Raw genomic sequence first — 19,857 nt, forward strand, 5'->3', positions numbered from 1 at the left:
TTGATCGATCGCCACGCCAAGCTTAGTTTCTTTGTGGTCGAAGCATATGCACGATGGATGATGTGGTGGATTCGTTTTAGAATTTGATACTTTTTCTTAGGCAACAACATGCTTTGGGTTGGGCTTGCATTTCGTCAATTTGGAGCGTGCTTGAGCATATGCTAGCTGATTTCCTCCCCATTCCATCGTTGGCTAATGGATGCCGTATGCAAGATTGGAAAATATGGGACACTCCATTTGATGTAATTTTTGCCCGCAATATCTATGCTTCTCTTCTGCCAGACTCTTGGCTGGTTGATCACTATAATAGGCTTTGATCTTTACACAAATCTGATCAATGGTGAAGAAAGGCTCTTACTCCAATCTTGGAGTCCCACTTGCCTCTTAAGGAGCGTCTGTTTCTTTGACACTATTAGTTGGGAGTTCTTCCGGTTGGCACTTTCTTTGCGGTGCATCGCATCAGCTACTCTAGTGTTAGTTGCTCCGCTTGTGATGAGATTGTCAAGCATCTGCTTTAGGATTGTCACTTCACAAAGGCTTACCTTAACCACGTTTCTTCTTATATGCACCTTTGATTTCCCTCACACACTTCCCACACAATTCTTGGGTTTTGGTATTCTTCCGACTTCCCTTCAACAACTTGCGATCTTCACATGGGCCTGATTTGTTTGCTATGGTCTTTGTGGCATTAGCACAATTTTTACAATTTTCACATGTTTCATCGGCATGAGGCGGATCCTTTTCATTCGTTATTTCGATGAGGCAATTGTTATGTTTTGCCTTTGATATTGGGGAGATATGGACACCTTGCAAGTCTTCTATGTTTGCTTTTAGCGCTCACATCACAAAACACTTTTGCGTTCCTCCCTTTGTATTTGATTTTTTGGTGGATTTTCCTCGCTTTAAGGTTTCCCACTAGTATATTAATCAAAACTGATTTACCAAAAAAAAAAGTGTGTATGTGTGTGTGTAGAAACTTGAAGATTAAAGAGCCTCGTTGGTTCTAGCGCTTTTTATCGGAAGCCAACCCCGAAAGAGTTCGAACTGCTACAATTTGCACTTTGATGTTGTTCACATAACCCCTACATCTTCCGACCACTGCCAAAGGAATGTCAAACATAAGCACTGTCAATCGAGAAAAACCTTTGCAGCTGAGCCGATATAAAAGACTTCCAGTTGTATACAAGTGTACAAGTGTCCATTAGGATAAAAGAAAGGTCAAATTACTGTACAATGTGCCAAGTTGTGGAGGCATTAGACTACACATGTACAAATCCTTAAACCTGCTCCTTGAGATTCTAAGCATCAGCATGGGAAAGGATGAAGTGGACTGAAATGTTAAAAATAATCCATGGGTTGGAACCGCTTTGGCAAATAGCCAACCCACTCTGTAGGCATTTTCCTTGAGTTCTGCAAGGTCCTGAAGGCTGCATAATTGGAAGGAAGATTCTGGCTATCTAAGTCTCGTGGTTCCTACAAGGCAAAAAACACAACATAAACAAGGCTGCAGAAACCTGCCAATGTACAATATAATTTGAAAAAACATAGCTAGCTAGTCAGCAACAACCATGTACTCCTCGCTTTTACTTACTTTTGGAGCTCTGAGGAGCTGCATTTTAGATTCTTCCAGTGTCTTGTTGCCCTTCTTTGAATTGCAATCTGTGCATGCGGTCACCTACATAACACCAGGTTGCAAAGACGGCACATCGAGCTCAATAAAATCCGGGACTATGTAAAGAGTTTTGTTACACGCGGCAATAGAACAGCTACACTCAGAGAACGTGTTTTGTGCTTGCATATCGCTGGGCGCAGAAAGTTTGCTTCATGTTTGAGAATAATGTACCGAGCAGTCACAAACAAACAAAAAAAAGTGGAGTCAATGCTTCACTAATGCAAGCGAACAGGTGAGTAATGCCTGGGAAGAAACAAAAGCAAAAATGCTTTGACAAAGTTAAAAAACGCTATTTGATTAACATTCAAGCCATGCAGGCATATAATTTTAGATAAGTGAGTGCTTTCAATAGACCGTCTCCCAAGTTTCAACGAGGGGCACAGAAGGAGTAGACATGCAAGCCCTCGACAGGGGCCAAAGAATTGACCAGTTTGTCTTTCAATTTGGTGGCTGAATCAAAGGACTCTCTCTCTCTCTCTCTCTCTCTCTCTCTCTCTCTCTCTCTCTCTCTCTCTCTCTCTCTCTCTCTCAGGTGTGCCGGATAGAGCCCGAGACAGAGCTACATTACATATGTCACTACTGCCCAGTATACTATGAGATACGAGGCCGCTTTCACTATCTATTCAGAGAGGGTTTTGGACCACTTTCTAGAGTCATGAGATACCAGCATCAGAAATGCCTAGGATTATACTTACTGGAGATTCGCAGACACAGAGAGGACCTCTTGCAGAGGGGCACAATGAGAGAGAACCAGCGACACTGGCAGATTACAGATTTCTTTCAGTCACAGACAGAGGAGTTCGAGCAGTCCCCACAACATAGCAGCACCAGAGGCATATTGCATGATCGGGCGATAGAGTTGGGGCGGTCCTGTCGCCCACGGATGAGGGCGAAATCGATGTTGATTGCGACAAAGGATCCATACCATACCGGCGCAATATAGGAGCCGTCCCGACAGAGTGCTTACCTTGGAAGACATTGACCCTCTACAGCCTTTCGGATACCGATATCTCTACTATCAAAGAGCTCCATTGTATTAGCACACACAAACCCCCCCCCCCCCCCCCCCCCCCCCCCCCCCCCCCCCCTCTGTATCAGCTTTCACCCCACTCCCGTCCACTATTTTCTTTTCAATTCTTTGAACTTTTTGCACCCAGACCTGGTATTAGATTCACCACATGTAACCTTTTGGTTTCATACGTCATTTTGGCCTTTTCAAGACGTTAATATTACATTTCATTTCATCTCTCTCTCTCTCTCTCTCTCTCTCTCTCTCTCTCTCTCTCTCTCTCTCTCTCTCTCTCTCTCTCTCTCTCTCTCGGCTTGGCTCATGAGAGCTTGGCTTATTGGAGTAGAGGAGCTTGGCTTGTTAGAGTAGGAGAGCTTGGCTTGTGAGAGCTTGGATAGGTTTGATGAACGAGTGGTTGAGAGGCTCGGGCTTAGCTTGGTTTGATACGATACAATGCAGTATGATGTAATACAATACCCAAATGAGGGAGAAGAGACCTATTTATAGGTGAGGTTGTCTCCTTTAAGAAGAAGATATTGTGGAGCATTTGGACGAGTGTCGAGCTACTTTTGCCTCCATGTGAAGAATATGAGTGATATTTGCTTCTCCAAAATATCTCCTTGTTGGTGATGACACTTATTCTTCTAGAGATCTTTTAGTCCTAGTAAAAGTCTTCTTCTTGCCACGTGCCCTTTTTCTTTAGCCGAATGTAGCTTTTAGAAGTCTTGGGTTTTCTTATGTTGGCACTTGCTTCCAATAGTCGATGCATCATCGCGGATATAATCATACCATGCAGTCCTTGACTAGAATTAATGAGAGGATTAATATGAATTTGAAAGTTGATGCATGGTAGGAAAAAGACAAACTAATGCATTGGCTTATGTCGCGTTTTTTTCATACTAAATATGCATGAGGACTAATTATCATAAGGTGAGGTAGAAAAATGACTCAAAATAATTTTTTAGATAAGGTATATAATTTTACCTTATATATTGTGCATGCATATGCACATTTATAGAGAATGTTACCACGCATCTAAATACATGCATCGCGATATTCATCACCCGTTCTGTCACGTGACACATCTAACCCTATGTGTACGTGGACAAGCTACTTCATGACATGGGTTCAGTTCAGTTAGATTAGGAAGTGATCTGGCACTTTTGTGAGTCTGTTCACAGACCGTGCACGTCCAGGCACTTAGATTAGATGCATATCCTCTGGTTGCACACAACATGATCATCAGATTTCCATCAAGAGCATTTTTAGAGTGCATAGACCTATTTTCCCTATTTGACATTTTTCACTTATTATTTTTAAGTGACTTTTGTTGGAAACTCGGTAGGGCAAATTCACTAAGTTAATATATAAGAAAACCCAACGCTAGCACTTTCTGGCAGAAGAGGCAGAGGAGCACTTGCTCCACAGGCAACTTCTCAGCAAGACCAACCCTGCAACTAACCTAGCGTTTTCAGCCTATCTGAGAAGCTAGTGTTTTTGCAAGACAAATCAGCCTTGGCGTTTTTGCACAGCAAATCAGCCCTGGCGGCGACAACAGAAGACAACAGATTCCCTAGCGTTAGCAGATTCCACAGCAGATGGCAGTTTTCAGCCCTAGCGTTTTTGCATCAGCCTGAGACCGTTAGCGTTTTTGCAGAGACCTCAGTTAGCATCAGCGTTTTCAGTTTTCAGCAGTCAGTACCCGCAGTAGAACGCCCAAACCTCGCAGATCTCACGTCCCAACAAAACAAATCCTCGCCACACGGTCAGATTCCGCGAAGTTTGCAGATTCAGCCCGGAAAACACAGATTTCAGCATCTGCGTTTTCAACGCGTCGTCATCGCATCGTTGCTGTCGACAGCGTCACCGACATAGAGTCAGAATTCAGCAGATAAAGATTTGCAGATTTCAGCCCTTAGCATTCTCAGATTTCAGCCCGTCTCGTCGTCGTCCTCATCGTCGTCGACATCGTCGGCAAGTCCAAGCATTGTAGAGATTTGTGCAATCATTAGTACACCGCTCTCACCATAGAGAGTGGAGCCTTCGGAGGAGGCTTTGACAACATTCTGGTGTCGTATTCTTCTCTCTCTATCTCTCAGTCTCAGTACCTTCATTCACAGTGTTCATCCACTTTGTTTGTGATCACTTGCACTCTCTCACTAAAGGAACGAAAGGCTCTCCCTTCCCTAAGTAAAAAGAACCTTGAGCACAGTTCGGAGCACTCATCTTGAGCAAAGTTCAACATTCACTTCCGTTGCACCTTACATTGGTATCAGAGCTTTGGCAGTGTTCTGTATCACTCAAGGAAAGAACCACAAGAACAACAAAAAAAAAATTGCTTGTTGAGGTTGCACGTAACCCAAGACCTCTTGGGCGTGTCGATCCTAATCGTGTTTTTGAAGAGTGACAGGAAACCCAAGAAAGAAGGGCTTGTCCAGCATCCCCTTGCTCTGTTTTCACTCATTGAGAGCGGACCGTGCACTTAGCGGCCGGTCAATCGACATGAGGTGGGAAAAAGCAACCTTGGTGTGAGCGCGAGGCCGCCATGGGGTGTGCTCGCCGAAAAGAGCAGAACTTGGGTGAAGAGAAGATCTTTCTCTAACTCAGATTGCAAGCTAAAGAAGAACCTCAAGACCCGCAAGAACCTCAAGAACTCAAGAACTCAAGAACCCAAGTTCCTTGTGAACTTAAGAACCCAAGACCACAAGAACCCACGACTTCAGTGGATGGTCATCACTCGAAGCGGAATGGATACTTCGCTTGGAGGTGATGAGCATGAGAGAGGCGCAGAAGAATTTTCCTCACCAGGAGGTTTTTCTGACCCTCCCCCTTCCCCATCTACACCAAGGATTGCACTAACTCCTATGGAGGCTTTCGACAAGATGATGATGAACAGGGAGTTCGAACGCAAAGCAAAAAAAGCAGAAAGAGTGGCAACCATAGATCGTAAATCCGCAGAAAGAATGGCAGCCATAGAGGGTGAGCACGAGCACGCACGCTTGGAAGCCAAAGCACGAGAAGCAAAGTTGGATCGCGAGAACAAAGAAAGAGAAGCAGAATTTAATCACGAGAACAAAGAAAGACAAGCAACATTTGATTGCAAGAACAAAGCAAGACAAGCAATGAACGACCGACACATGAAAGAGATGTTGCGACTCTTTTCTCAAGTGCATGCACAGATGCAAGAGATTTGGGAAAATGAAACTCTCTCAATCTCTTCTTCTCCAAAGCATGACACGCAGGATTTGCATGATGATAAGCATGATGAATTGCATGATAATGATGAGCATGATGATTTGGATCACGATGACAAGCATGATGATTTGTATGACTACGATGTGATTGTTCACAAGAATGATGGGTTAGTAGATGCTTTTTCTAATGAAGCTAACCTCATTGCAGATTCAATCAATCACGAAGAACTGATCTTGGCTCTCGAGCCTAGGTCCAAAGAACCCCCTCAGGAAGAACCGATCTTGGCTCTCGAGCCTAGGTCCAAAGAACCCTCACAGGAAGTACTATGTGTTTAAATGATTAGTCAGCATGCATTGTTTGAGTGTTTCATTCGTGATCGTTTCCTATATTTTAGTCAGTGTCTTTATGTAATCCCTTTTCATAGGCATGACATATTGTACGTTGAGCACGATTCACTCATGAATGAGCACGGATGTATAAGGATTACTCATGGAAAGATAAAATGTTTGCAGACACGGAAGCCACATTCCATGTCTCTTCCTTCGCATGACACAGTATCAGAAAAAGCACAAGAAAGATTGAGCATCAAGCATGGGCATGTCCATTGTGATTTGCCACAATTGATTCACTTGGATCAGAAAGTCACGATTCGACCCCATTGTTTGCGTGTGTTTGATGAACGGTTTGGCACTCCGTCTATCTGTTCATCTGAAATGCATGCACAGTTTTTTTGAAGGAATAGTATTTTTCCAGTCACTTTACATGGAATAGGTATGTTCATGGTTTTGTGTTGGAAGTGCTTTCAGGAATTTTCATCCTCGGAGATTCTTGAAGAAGGTAGACGCATGACTATAGACGAAGTTGAATCATTGAAGGAGACACAGACGACTGTGTCGCTTTCGGCGCGGCCCAAAGAAGCAAGCGTTGCAGACTTTATGAAGTTCAAGTATCGCATGACCCACGCATCAGAGTGGACCGGCGAAGAGTCCTTCACAAGATTCCAGACGCTGTTGGCGATCTCCCTCGACGCCATACAGTTCGGTACCAATACCTAACTTTGAAAAGGAGGGGATGTCACGTGACATATCTAACCCTATGTGTACGTCGACAAGCTACTTCATGACATGGGTTCAGTTCAGTTAGATTAGGACTTGATCTGGCACTTTTGTGAGCCTGTTCGCAGACCGTGCATATCCAGGCACTTAGATTAGATGCATATCCTCTGGTTGCACACAGCATGATCATCAGATTTCCATCAGAACCCATCAGGAGCATTTTTACAATGCATAGACTTATTTTCCCTACTTTTGACATTTTTCACTTATTATTTTTAAGTGACTTTTGTTGGAAACTGGGTAGGGCAAATTCACTAAGTTACTATATAAGAAAACCCAGCGCTAGCACTTTCTGGCAGAAGAGGTAGCAGGAGCACTTGCTCGACAAGCAACTTCTCAGCAAGACCAACCCCGCAACTGACCTAGCGTTTTCAGCCCATCTGAGAAGCTAGCGTTTTTGCAAGATAGATCAGCCCTGGCGTTTTTTGCACGGCAGATCAGCTCCGGTGACAACAGAAGACAGCGGACTCCCTAGCATTAGCAGATTCCACAGCAGATAGCAGTTTCAGCCCTAGCGTTTTGCATCAGCCTGAGACCATCAGCGTTTTTGCAGATCTTCGCGACAAGGCCTTAGTTAGCATCAGCGTTTTCAGTTTTCAGCAGTCAGTACCCACAATAGAACCCCCAAACCTCGCAGATCTCACCTTCCCGCAGCAGATCCTCGCCGCACGGTCAGATTCCACGAAGTTTGCAGATTCAGCCCGGACAACGCAGATTTCAGCATCTACGTTTTCAGCGCGTCGCCATCGCATCGTCGTCATCGACATTGTCGCCGACATAGAGTCAGAATTCAGCAGATAAAGATTTGCAAATTTCAGCCCTTAGCATTCTCAGATTTCAGCCCGTCTCGTCGTCGACATCGTCGGCAAGTCCAAGCATTGTAGAGATTTGTGCAATCACAAGTACACCGCTCTCGCCATAGAGAGTGGGGCCTTTGGAGGAGGGTTTGACAACATACTGGTGTCGTATTCTTCTCTCTCTATCTCTCAGTCTCAGTACCTTCATTCACAGTGTTCATCCACTTTGTTTGAGATCACTTGCACTCTCTCACTAAAGGAACGGAAGGCTCTCCCTTCCCTAAGTAAAAGGAACCTTGAGCACAATTCGGAGCACTCATCTTGAGCAAAGTTCAACATTCACTTCCGCTGCACCTTACACGTTCCTATTATGGACGTGCTATCACATGACAACGCTCTGCACATTCACCCAGAAGCGTGCCAAAGAATGAGCCCATGGCACAAATTTAAAGGCCCTTGGCCTATGAAAAGCAATTACATGAAAAGTTTCAAACTCAAAAGCAACTGGGCCAAAACCTGTCAGCACGTTTTGCGGAAATCCGTACAGGTGCCACGTCAGCATGTCAGTGCTTTTTGCAGATTGTCCATACAACTGCCACATCATCCGTTTCTATGCCAAAAGGGTCCCATAAGCTGGTGGGAACTTCTTCTGCTTCTTAGGGTTTAGGCCCCTCAATTGGGATGTGCAAGTTGGTTCCGTTCTTTAATGGCTTGACACGTGAGCAAGTTGTGACATCCCCCCTTCTTGAAAGAAGGTAATCGTCTGTGATTACTGTATATCTACAAAACAACTCAAGTAAAGTCAAAATCTCCGAGGGTCATTCCGAGGGACAATCAGGTTTCTCAATCCAAATTGGAGCTCTTGATATCCTGGGTCGTTGGCTTCCCAGAAAAATCTCATCCAATAAGGAGTCTCATTCCAGATCGGAGCTCTTGATATCCTGGGTCGTTGGCTTCCCAGACAAATCTCATCCAATAAGGAATATTCAGTGGTTGGCACATCACAATGCAACACAAATGCTCACATATGCATGCTACAAGACATAGAAACATAAAGCCGTCGATGAACATTGCCCCCGCAAACAACCATCTTGGTCCGAGCCATGATCTGTTCAACGACTCCCTCATCACTCCTCCCGCAAATAACCTAAAAAGGCCAGGGTAATGAGATATAGAAGCCTTTTACAACCAAACGTCCCCCAGACCGCGTCGTTTGGAGGTACTGAGAGTAACCACTGCTTAGACTTCTTAATACTCTCCCCGCAAATAGCCATCTAGGTCCAGGCCATGAGTAACAACAATACCCCCCCATAAATAAATAAACCTTCATAAGTTCAGAATAGCCTAAACTCACAAATTATAAGAGGGAAAAAAACACTCATAAAACTATAAAGCAAGGGACACAAGAAAAGAAAAGCGAAAACAAAAACAAAAACAAAAACAAACTAACTAAATCACTTTGTTTGCTACAAAACAAAACTAGATAAAACAAAACATTATTAACTTATTTTTATTTATTTTTTGTTTATAGAAAAGGCATTCGTAAAATAAGTTGACGTAACTTACTTGGCTTAAAACAAGTACTCAACTTTAAGCAAAAAAAAGATAGCAATCTTAAAAACTTAATTCTAGAAACTAAAGGAACACATTCTTAAGTCCTCAGGTAAGCTAAATACGAAATCGAAAAATGAATACTGCTACAAACCAACGAAGAGCAAAGATCCAAACTTCACAATATGTGACCTCAACTTCGCTGCTCGTCCAAACAAGAAGAAAACGATTATCACCTTTATCATGCATAGCTTGGTCAACAGCTATCACATCCCTACTCACGTCGCCAGTGCCCAAGAGTAGATGCAAGTTTGTATAGAGGTCATTCATGCTTTGAACGTACTCTACAAAACCAACGAGCTGAGTTTCTATCACCCTCCGAAGGTGATGGGCATACTTGGCCATGATAAAGGCTAGCATTTGTCAAGCTATAGTAAAAATATTAGAAGCGCTAGAGATCAAAAACAACATAAGGTGTTATTAAGCCAAACAATAAGTGGGCTTTTTAGCTCCCTGCTTCTATTGAATTTACTGTTGATTATCTTGAACATTCCAAAGGAAGAAACATTAAAAATAAACTTACTACGATGCAAAACTGAACAAACGTTTTTTATGATTCTTTTGAATGAGTATCCTTTTTCAACTAGTAAAGAAATAAGATGGCAAGATTGAACAAAAAAGAAGATTTACTAGCACAAAGACGAGAAAATCTAAATAGTTGAGAGCAAATGACACCGTACTTAGCTAGAAGACAAGTGATCGAAGAAATGTGAGGCATACGGATGATATTTAGATTGGCATATTTTGGTTCAAGGTGCTTATCATAGATATCTACTTCTAATCCCAAGGGAGTCTGAAAAATGTTAAGGTCTAAAAAGGCACAACAATCACTATTTGTGGTACAGTTAAGTTCACAAAACTCCTTAGGATAAATTCCTCCGCCTACAAAACTCTCCCTGAAAAGGAACAGCAAGATACCGATGATAGTGATTCCGAAGTTATTTATAGGTTCAGGAATCGACGAAGCAAGAACTACCAACTTATGGGGACCCCGTTCGATGAGGCCCTAAGTGACATAAAGGAAGAAAATAAAGCAGGATCCGAACACAGCGAAAACTGATGACGTGGCAGATTTTCGAAAATTGCGTTGGCATGATGATGTGGCATGCTGTACGGATTTCCGCGTTTTGCGTTGGCTGATGACGTGGCAGGCTGTACTGATTTTCGTAAATTACGCTGACAGCTTTTGGCATTGCTTTTTGGACCAGAAGCTTTTGAGTTTTAAAGGCTTTTTACTGTAACTGCTTTTCAGGTCAAGAACCTTTAAATATGAGGCTAGGGCTCATTCTCTAGCATACTTCCTGGAGAAGGTGCAGAGTCTGGAGTACCGGCTTCTACTATGTTGATGCAATATAAAGAAATACCGAAAGGGCGCCAAGGTTTGGGCCCAATACTCTCTGGGATGGAATTCCACCACTCCATGTCACGTGTCGTCTCTCTCTTTCAGTTCAGTTGTTATTGAAGTGTGAAAAGTTTGTTCAGTCTGTTCTTTTCTATTAGCATGTGGTGCCCACCTTGTGACAGGGCATCAGTCTTTGGGGCCAATATCTCTAGGCACGGAATTCCGCCGGGCCATTGTCGAATGTGAACTGTGAACTCTGAACTATTTGAAGTGATTATTTGTGGTGTCGTGGTAGATTCTCAACTTGGAGTATCCAAGTCTGTTATAGTGGTATCAGAGCACGGCCGATTTCTCTTCTACGGGAAATCCGATCCCTTTTTTTTCCGCGGCACTTATGGCTTCAGGCAAAGATCAGTCAACTCCCTCTGCATCCGGAGATGCGGGAAGGGATCACAAGGAAGATTCATGCGAGGAGTATGGCCCGCCTCGGCCTACTCAGACGGAGCGTCAAGAGATGGAGCGTCGACCATTGATCGGCGCTGCAATAAAGATGATGCTCAATTTTGCCAAGGATTCGAAATTGGTAAAATATATGAGCAAGACTTCTTTCAAGGAGGTGCACACGCAGTGCCAGACGACCACAAAACCACCCCGAAAACCCGCTCCCAAGAAACCTCCTACTCCCAAGAAGTATATAGAGAAAGCATTAGAAGAGGTGGTTGATGCACGAATTACTCAGCTTTTTGACGCGCAAAACAAAGTTAAAAAGCACGACAAAAAGCAGAAGGAAGGCACTGACTTCCCGGGTTATTTGGGTCGTCAGTCGACATTTGAAAAGGCAAGAAAGCAGAAGAAGCGTGTTCGATTTGAAGGAGTACCCAGTTCTTCTTCTTCTTCTTCTTCTGATAGTTCTTCTAGCTCATCTGGCTCGAGCGAAGAAGACAGAAAAGGCAAAAAGCGAAGCAAAAAAGCCTAAATCTCGCCCCGTGATTGACAGTTCTACAAGGACTCGTCTATAGACAGTTCGGACTCTGATGACAACAACAATTATGCAAAGAAGAAGAATTTTTACAAAGCCAACTAGTATGACTTTCTGGAAGACATAAGCAAGAAAGTCCGAGAGTTTAAGGAAGGTGGACAGTCAATTAAATTTGACACGTTTTTGGTTATAGAGATGCTTCGAAGGCTTTGTCTTTTGTACAACAGTTTGACATCGCTTTCGCGGGAGGGCGTTACTCAGAGCACTCCAAGATTCGGAGAGCTGCCTCTAATTTTAAGGAGAATGCTCGAACTTCGTGGTCCACACTTCTATTAAACAAGACTGCGCCAGTTAAATGGCTGAAATTCAAGAGGCTTTTTATTTCTCCTTGGCTGATCGAGAGTATGAACGCGATATACGCACTGCTTGGAATCATCTTCGGATGACCAAGAAGGATACAGTGGACGCTTATTGCGAGAGATTCTAGAGCTCTTTTCTACCCGCCTCTTCATTTAAGAAGATCTCGTTCAAGGAACAGATTGAGCGGTTACCTTGGGACTACCTACAGAGATCCGAGATCACTACTTGGAACAAAAGTCAGCTTCCATTTAGGAGTTGATGAGTCATGCGAAACGGGGTTTTGCCATTCACTCAGGCAGTTTGACCTACCCCACCGATGAGATCATGACACAAAGAGCCGAACAGACTTCGACAAATGAAAGTAGAAAGAGGAAGAGCAACCCAGAAAAGAAGGATGCACGACCCAAGCTGCCAGGCGAGTTACCACTCGCTCGTCCTGAAGATCATACCATTGATCTGATACCTGATACCATGTGAGCCGAGCCCAGAACGAAGAGATTATGAACCAAGTGAAAGACCTCTTCGAAAAGGGTCTTGTCCAACCTAGTACTTCATCGTATTGCTCTCTAGTGTTGTTGGTGGTGAGAAAGACGGATCTTGGAGAATGTGCATCGATTATAGAGCTCTCAACAAAATCACCATCAAGATTTCCGATTCCTAGAATCGATGATATACTTGACCGATTTCAAGGATCCTCGTGCTTTAGCAGGATCGACTTGAAAGGTGTACATCATCAGATCCGAATCGCGCCGGTAGATGTCTACAAGACAGCTTTTCGGACAACTTTTGGGTTATTTGAGTTTTTGGTGATGCCTTTTGGCCTAACCAATGCTCCGACGACATTTAACCAGATGATGGACAGGATTTTTCGAGAGTACAGGCTATTTGTTGGCACTTTTTGTGACGATATCATTGTTTTCTCCCAGAATGAGGCAGAACATAGAGATCATTTGCTTCAGGTCTTTCAGGCATTACGAGATCACAGGTTAGTGACTAATGCGTAGAAAAGTGAATTTTTCCTACCAGAGATACACTTTTTGGGACACATTGTGTCAGCAACAGGAGTGCAAATCGATACCGCCAAGATAGAGACTATCCGTAATTATCTTGATTTGAAGAATGTCCATGAAGTTAGAAGCCTCTTGGAATTGTGTTCATACTATAGGCGGTTCATTAGAAAGTTTGCAGAGATTGCTTCCCCTTTGCATATCTTGACACAGAAAGGAGTCCCTTTCTCATGGGGATCCACAGAGGTGACTGCCTTTCAGACTTTGAAAGAGAAATTGACTACAGGACCAGTTTTGACTTTGTCGGACTTGCAAAAGCCATTTGAAGTATATTGTGATGCTTGTGGTCGTAGTCTGGGTGCGGTCTTAATACAAGAAGGCCATGTCATTGCTTACGAGAGCCGATTGTTCTCAAGGCCGGAATTGACAGCAGAGATTTATGGGAAAGAGCTTTTGGCGGTTATCCATGCTCTTACTCGGAGGTGGCATTACCTACTCGGAGCGGATTTTGTTGTCTTTGCAAACCATCAGAGTTTACACTCCTTGTGACAGAAGCAGCTATCGGAAAAGTAGATGCGGTGGGCGAACATCTTGTCACAGTTTCACTTCCAGAGTGTCCATGTTCAGGGACAGAAGAATTTGGTGGCCGATGCTTTGTCTCGGAAGCCGTTGGTTCTAGCTATTTCCGCGATACATCATAGGAGCTTCGAGGATATGGTCGACCAATATGCCACATATATAGATTTTGCAGACGTTTTCACACGGATACGGGATGGGGAGACAATAGCGGGATATTCCATTCGGGATGGCTACTTGATGAGGAAAACCATGGTGTGCGTTACACAACCGTTAAGGGAAAAGGTTATGACCGAATGCCACTGTCCACCTTTTACGGGTCACCGCGGCATTGCTACCACCATGAAAGGGGTAGAGAGATATTTCTTTTGGCCGAGACTCAAGAAGGATGTGGACGAATTTGTGCGCAGGTGCTTGGTATGCTAGAAGGTCAAGTTTGACAGGCATAAAGCACAGGGATTGTTACAACCTTTGCCCATACCCACCCGCCCCTAGGAAAGTATTGCAATAAATTTCATTTTTTATCTCTCGAGAACACAGAGTGGTCACAATGGTATATGGACTTTTATTGACAGATTTAGCAAGCAGGTTCATTTCATTCCAGTGAAGAAAACAATCAAGCCTGATCACTTAGCGAGACTGTTTGTGGCCCAGATTTTCAGATTACATGGCATGCAAGGGACGATTGTCTCCGACAGGGACTCCAGATTTACGAGTTTGTTTTGGAAGGCAATTTGGGAGAACATTGGCACGCGGTTGCAGTTCTCGTCATCTTTCCACCCGCAGAGACTAACAGGCAATCTGAGATTGCCAATTCAGTGGTTTTAGATTTATTGAAGTCTTATATCTCGATCAAAAGACTCAATGGGAAAAGTATCTACCTTTGGTGGGATTTGCCTACAATAACAAGATACACTCTTCGACGAGGAAGGCGCCATTTGAGATTATTGAAGGTGCCGTGAAGGTTCCACCCTTCCTAAGCATGAAAGATAAGATTTTTGAAGCTGATGTGTACACGCGCGACTTAGACAAGGCTTTTGCCAAGGTCCGCGAGGCTTTGCAGAAATCTCAGGAAAGACAAAAAAAAGGAAGCAGATCGCCATCGTCGCGATTTGAAATTGAAGGAGGATGATTGGGTGCTCTTAGGTTTTGAGAAGGCACGCCTGAGAAAGAAGAAGGGAAAGGAGAGCCTTTTTCCAAAGCTTAGTATGAGATACTACGGACCTTTCTAGATCTCCAAGAAGATCAATGATGTCTCCTTCCGACTGAAACTGCCTGACACTTGGAGGATTCACAATGCATTTCATGTGAGTCTCATGAAACCTTTTAAAGGTGATGTGCCTGAAGATGCGGAGCCCGATGAGCAACCCGAAGTGGAAGAAAACGAGGAGATCCTTGTTCCTGAACAGATTTTGGCACATAAGGACAGAAAGAATAAGGGTAAAGTAAGAAGGCAGTTCTTGGTTAAATTCAAGAACTATCCTGCATTGGATGCGAAGTGGATGGAGGAGAAGGACCTAGCAGATACTCCTCAGATTGTGAAACTTTACCTTAAAGCTTTTGGTTTAGCATAGTCTACTCCAAATGAAACCCCCAATTCAGCTTGGCCAGAGATCTGCTGCATTGGGTTGCACAAGAGAGGAGTTACTCCGTTCCTTTGTCAACAGATGCCTTGATTTTTAGAATACTAGAGCCACTGATGTCTCTTTGAGCTTCAAGGATACTGAGAGATGACAGTATTCTGTTGTGTGACTTTATGAAATGAAATTCCGAAATATGAAACTGATTTGTTCTTGACTTGTTTTTAAGTGCAGGAACTGATAGACAAAATGACTGCAGCATTTTGGTATGAATGATCTCGAATAGACATGGTTGCAATAGGGGTTAGTCAATCGGGTTTCTTTACTTGTAGCAACTCAACTTTAATCGTAGCGTAGGGTAGGGATTGTTGGTGCCATTGCACATTTATTTGATTGGGCATCTATGAGGTCCTGAGTGGATCTAGATGCGATTGCTAACTGCATTGCCGATAAATCATAGTCTAAGATTCGAATGAATGTTGAATGTGATTTGTCATGTGATGTCGTGTGATGTGGCTGTCGATTGGTACATGTGCTAGATGTGTGTTCCTAGTGCGTCGGTACTAACAGTCAGTGCCTGCTAAGGCAGTTTATAGCTTCTTTCTGTTTTGCAGGCGTAATCGAGGGAAATTACAGTGCTTTCAAGAGGGGGGTATGTCACAAAATGGTGACGTGGCTACAAGCATGGACATTCCCCGCATGGGCAGCCCCAAACAAGGACTCCCGGAAATGCTCCTCCTGACGTGGCACTGCAGATCTGCGAAACCAGGAAACCTGTTGCTGACGTGGCATTCCGTAAAATCTAACACAAAATGCGGGCGTCCGTATTGCTGACGTGGCAGCACTTTGGGGCAATTTTTCAGCTACGCAGAACAGCTTGCTTTTTCTACGCAAGAATTGAGAGAGCGAAAGCCTTTTTGCTTTATTTTGGGGCTCAAGAGAGCTTGAGAGAGAAAGAGCCTTTGCTTTATTTTTCAAAGCTTTTAATGCTTTTTATTTTTCAGCTTTTGGGCTCTATTTTTAGCATCCCTTGTATTCTTTAAATAAGCAGGTAGGCCTCTCACAACTCAAAGCATCTAGACGCAGAGTCTGAGTATGAGCGCCTGCCCGTACTCTTGTACTTTGAACACATATTAATACATAAAGAAATACCGAAAGGGGCGCCAGTCTCTGGGGCCAATATCTAGGCACAGAACTCCGCCGGGCCAGTGTCGAATGAATTGTGAACTGTGAACTGTTTGAAGTGATTATTGGCGGTATCGCGGTAGATTCTCGACTTGGAGTGTTACACATGGTCCATAAGCTCTTGAATAGTCGAAACAAGCCTCGACAAACAATGTTCCTGTGGCGGTGATGGTAGCCCCTAGATATACCAATCAAACTAGACCTCCAAGGTTATCAGTTTGAGAAGAGACACCTATTGAGAGATGTCGAGAAATTTAAAGTTTTAATCTGCTAGGGTTTCTGTGGCAAGCGTTTCAGGATATCCCACTCTACAAGAGGCTGCACTCCGAAGAAAGATGTCAGAAAGCATGTAACTTCGGGCAAAAATTTTCTTGAAAGCTAGCCAAGTCCTTGGAGTGTGCGGCTTGGTAGCTATAGACATCCACCACTACATGGCACTGCCTCTGAGAAAAAACAACAGCTTGAAATATCTTTGATCCTTCTCTTGCAAGTGATCTTTATGGCTTATGCCTTGTTAGACGGAGCAATGAAGACGGGAGCGCGCCCGATGCGGGATGAAGTAAGGGTGGAGTAACTAATAAGTCAACGGTCGGGCCATGAAGATTCTTGAATAAAATTTCCATTGAGCTTCGGAAACGCCACTTTGCTCTGTCCGCTCTAGGGTAGGGCCACGAAGATTCTTGAATAAAATTTCCACTGAGCTTCAGAAACACCACCTTGCTTTGTCTGCTCTTTGGTAGGACCGGTATGCTTTTAGAAAAGCACACCCCTGAAGCTCTGATACCACTAACACGGGAACAAGCACCACATGCCAATGGAGACGAACAGACCCAAGAGAGCACTGGCCCCAAATCTTGGCGCCCCTTTCAGTATTTCTTTATATTGCTTCAACTCAATACGAGCCGGACTCCACGCTCTGCACCTTCACCCAGTAGCGTACCAGAGAATGAGCCCATGGCACAAATTTAAAGGCCCTTGGCCTATGAAAAGCAGTTACATAAAAAGCTTCAAACTCAAAAGCAATTGGTCCAAAAGCTGCCACCAGCAGTGCGAAAATCCGTATAATTGCCACGTCAGCATGTCGACGCGTTTTGTGGACTGTCCGTGCAGCTGCCACGTCATCACTTTCTACGCCAGAGATTGTTTTGTGTGTGTATTGCTCTTGCTTTATTTTTAGGTCGCTTGGGCCCCATCGGACAAGGTCCCATAAGTTGGTGGGAAGAACTTCTACTTCTTAGGGTTTAGACCCCTCGAGAAATGGATTTCATCCTAGCTCCTCTTGCAAGACCGGGCAAACCTTGTCCAATCTATTTCCTTCCCAGGCTTCATAAGCCTACCTTCACCTGATCCATTACTCATACAAGTGATACTTATTTGACACGAATCGTGATCATTATGACTTATTTAGCCATTACATCCAAATCTCATTGATCTCTAGCGGATGTCTTGATGTACTAAATCTTGTCATTTCAAGATTCAGATCACCTCACGTGCAAACGGAGATAGCATGCTGCAGATATTTCACCTCACACATACTCAAATACACACACATTTGCAAGAGTCCATAAATAAACTAGTTTTGAGATATTCCAACCATAGCATTGACATATCATGGTAAACAATCTATGTACATCTCGTATAAAGTCCACCCCCAAAATGTCGAAGACCAATTGGTTGATTCTACCTCATTCTTGGCAATCTATGACAAAGAAGTGGAGTGGCTACTCTCTTGTGCAATATGCACTGCACCAAATTCAACGTGCTAATCGACGTGCACTTTTGGAAAAGTTGCAATTAAACCAAAAGCCCAAGGTTCAAGGAGTATTTGTCAAGTCCTCCACGTCCACTTTGCATCAAGAATAGGTTAGTTCCTCAACTAGACCAAGTGTTTCCAGGCCAGCTTACCCTCCACTTTCCTTTCACCTCAACTAGACCAAGTATTTCCGGACCAGCTTACGCTTCACTTTCCTTTCCTTGTGTGCTAGGACATGTTCAAGTAAAAGAATCTAATCAGTTTCTTCTACCTCCAGTTGCTCCTCTTAGCTCTCTCTCCTCTGGCACTTCCCCCTTGAAAGATCGTAATGACTCAAATGAAAAGCATTGTGAATCTTCAAAAGTATCTAGCAACTTCAGTCTATGATACGCATGTATCTAGCTTCCTCCATAAGGTACCAAGTCAATCAAGGTTCAAGGTTATTCAGGTCTTGTTAACTTCCATATTACGAACCTTCCTCGCCCAGACATTCGTTTGGGCCCTAGTTTTACAAGAACTCTGCAATCTTGGATTCTTGAAAGAAAATCATTATTCCAACTCAAAAGAAAGACTAATGCTGTGGATGCGAAACCCTCATGCCAGTAATTACTCTGTGGGATTCCATAACAAATACCACTTCGTATTAGTCAACTGAGTCAGAGTTTCTGGTCGTGAGCCAATCCGATCATATCAGAGGGAGAAGGAGGTGGTTTTTGTTGTTTTCAACTCACAGGGCCTTTGGCATAACTACTTATGCAGAAAGGCTTCATTTTTTAGCTCTTACTTCGAAATATGAGGCGATATTGCTCACATTTGTGGTCTGTTGCTTTGTCTCTGCTCGATAGTCAAGATACTGTCAACGAGCGAGCCCTTCCATGGTTGTCTGCTTTCCCTCTCTCCATAGATGTCGAGGCTTATGAGTCCCTTTGTACGCGTCTTTTAGATAGGCCTTATGTCTGTCCTCTTGTAATCATCTTCTATTGATTAAAAGTTCAACCATTACAGGAAAAAAAAGAGGGAGCATTCAGGGTAGTAGAGGGAAGACAAAATACAAAAAGCTTTTTAACCCAGACATCTCAAGTGCAATAATTCTTACAAGATTCTGCCAAGTCCACTCTCCTCCACGAGAAAGAGGAATCACATGGTCTAACGTCAGATTTTCACGAGTGCCACAGTACCTGCAGAAAAAGTCGACTCAAAGTAAAATCACAGGGCAGAAGTGCACTCCTGGAACAATTTACCCACAGTTGCACCAACTGCAGGAGTAGCTAAAGACAGGCATGCAATCCTTAATAGGAACAATGAGGAAAGAAAGTTATTGGCTTACTGGCATCTAAACCTGTCTCGTAAAAAAATGTTCTTCCGGTTCAGAGTTAACTTCACCTTGGAATGTACCGGTTTGTGTAGATAGTCAGTGATCTAAAAGATGCACCAATAGAAAAGAATAACTCATAAAAAGCCCTTACAAGGTGCGGTCAGCTTTTAAATTACAGAGCTGAACGAAGCAGCAGACAAGTAAGATAAGACACACTCACACGTAAAACAGCAGGAATGGCAAAAGGTTTGCTTGGCGAACTGATAACTTCGTCATAATATTCAAGCACATCAGCCTGCAACAAAAGACACGATAACTCAGTAGCTACAGACTTCTGCAAACAGTTAATTCAGCAAGCACA

At 43.6% G+C, this 19,857-nt stretch overlaps 1 protein-coding gene across 2 annotated transcripts in view; it reads right to left on the reverse strand.

Moving 5' to 3' along the window:
- Positions 1-1,121: 1,121 nt before the first annotated feature.
- LOC147440882 (HNH endonuclease) overlaps positions 1,122-19,857 on the reverse strand; it is a 76,054-nt gene continuing 57,318 nt past the window's right edge. The window contains exons 3-7 of one of the 2 annotated variants that reach the window (XM_086482694.1): positions 19,717-19,791; positions 19,509-19,600; positions 19,278-19,359; positions 1,592-1,675; positions 1,122-1,473 (exon numbers count right to left, since the gene is read on the reverse strand). In XM_086482694.1, coding sequence (XP_086338820.1) covers positions 1,339-1,473; positions 1,592-1,675; positions 19,278-19,359; positions 19,509-19,600; positions 19,717-19,791 — 468 coding nt within the window. In that variant the 3' untranslated portion in view covers positions 1,122-1,338. The other variant, XM_086482695.1, reaches the window with a different exon arrangement.

The sequence above is a fragment of the Adiantum capillus-veneris genome, chromosome 15, assembly GCF_014529385.1.
Source record: "Adiantum capillus-veneris isolate H3 chromosome 15, ASM1452938v2, whole genome shotgun sequence".
Lineage (NCBI taxonomy): Eukaryota > Viridiplantae > Streptophyta > Polypodiopsida > Polypodiales > Pteridaceae > Adiantum > Adiantum capillus-veneris.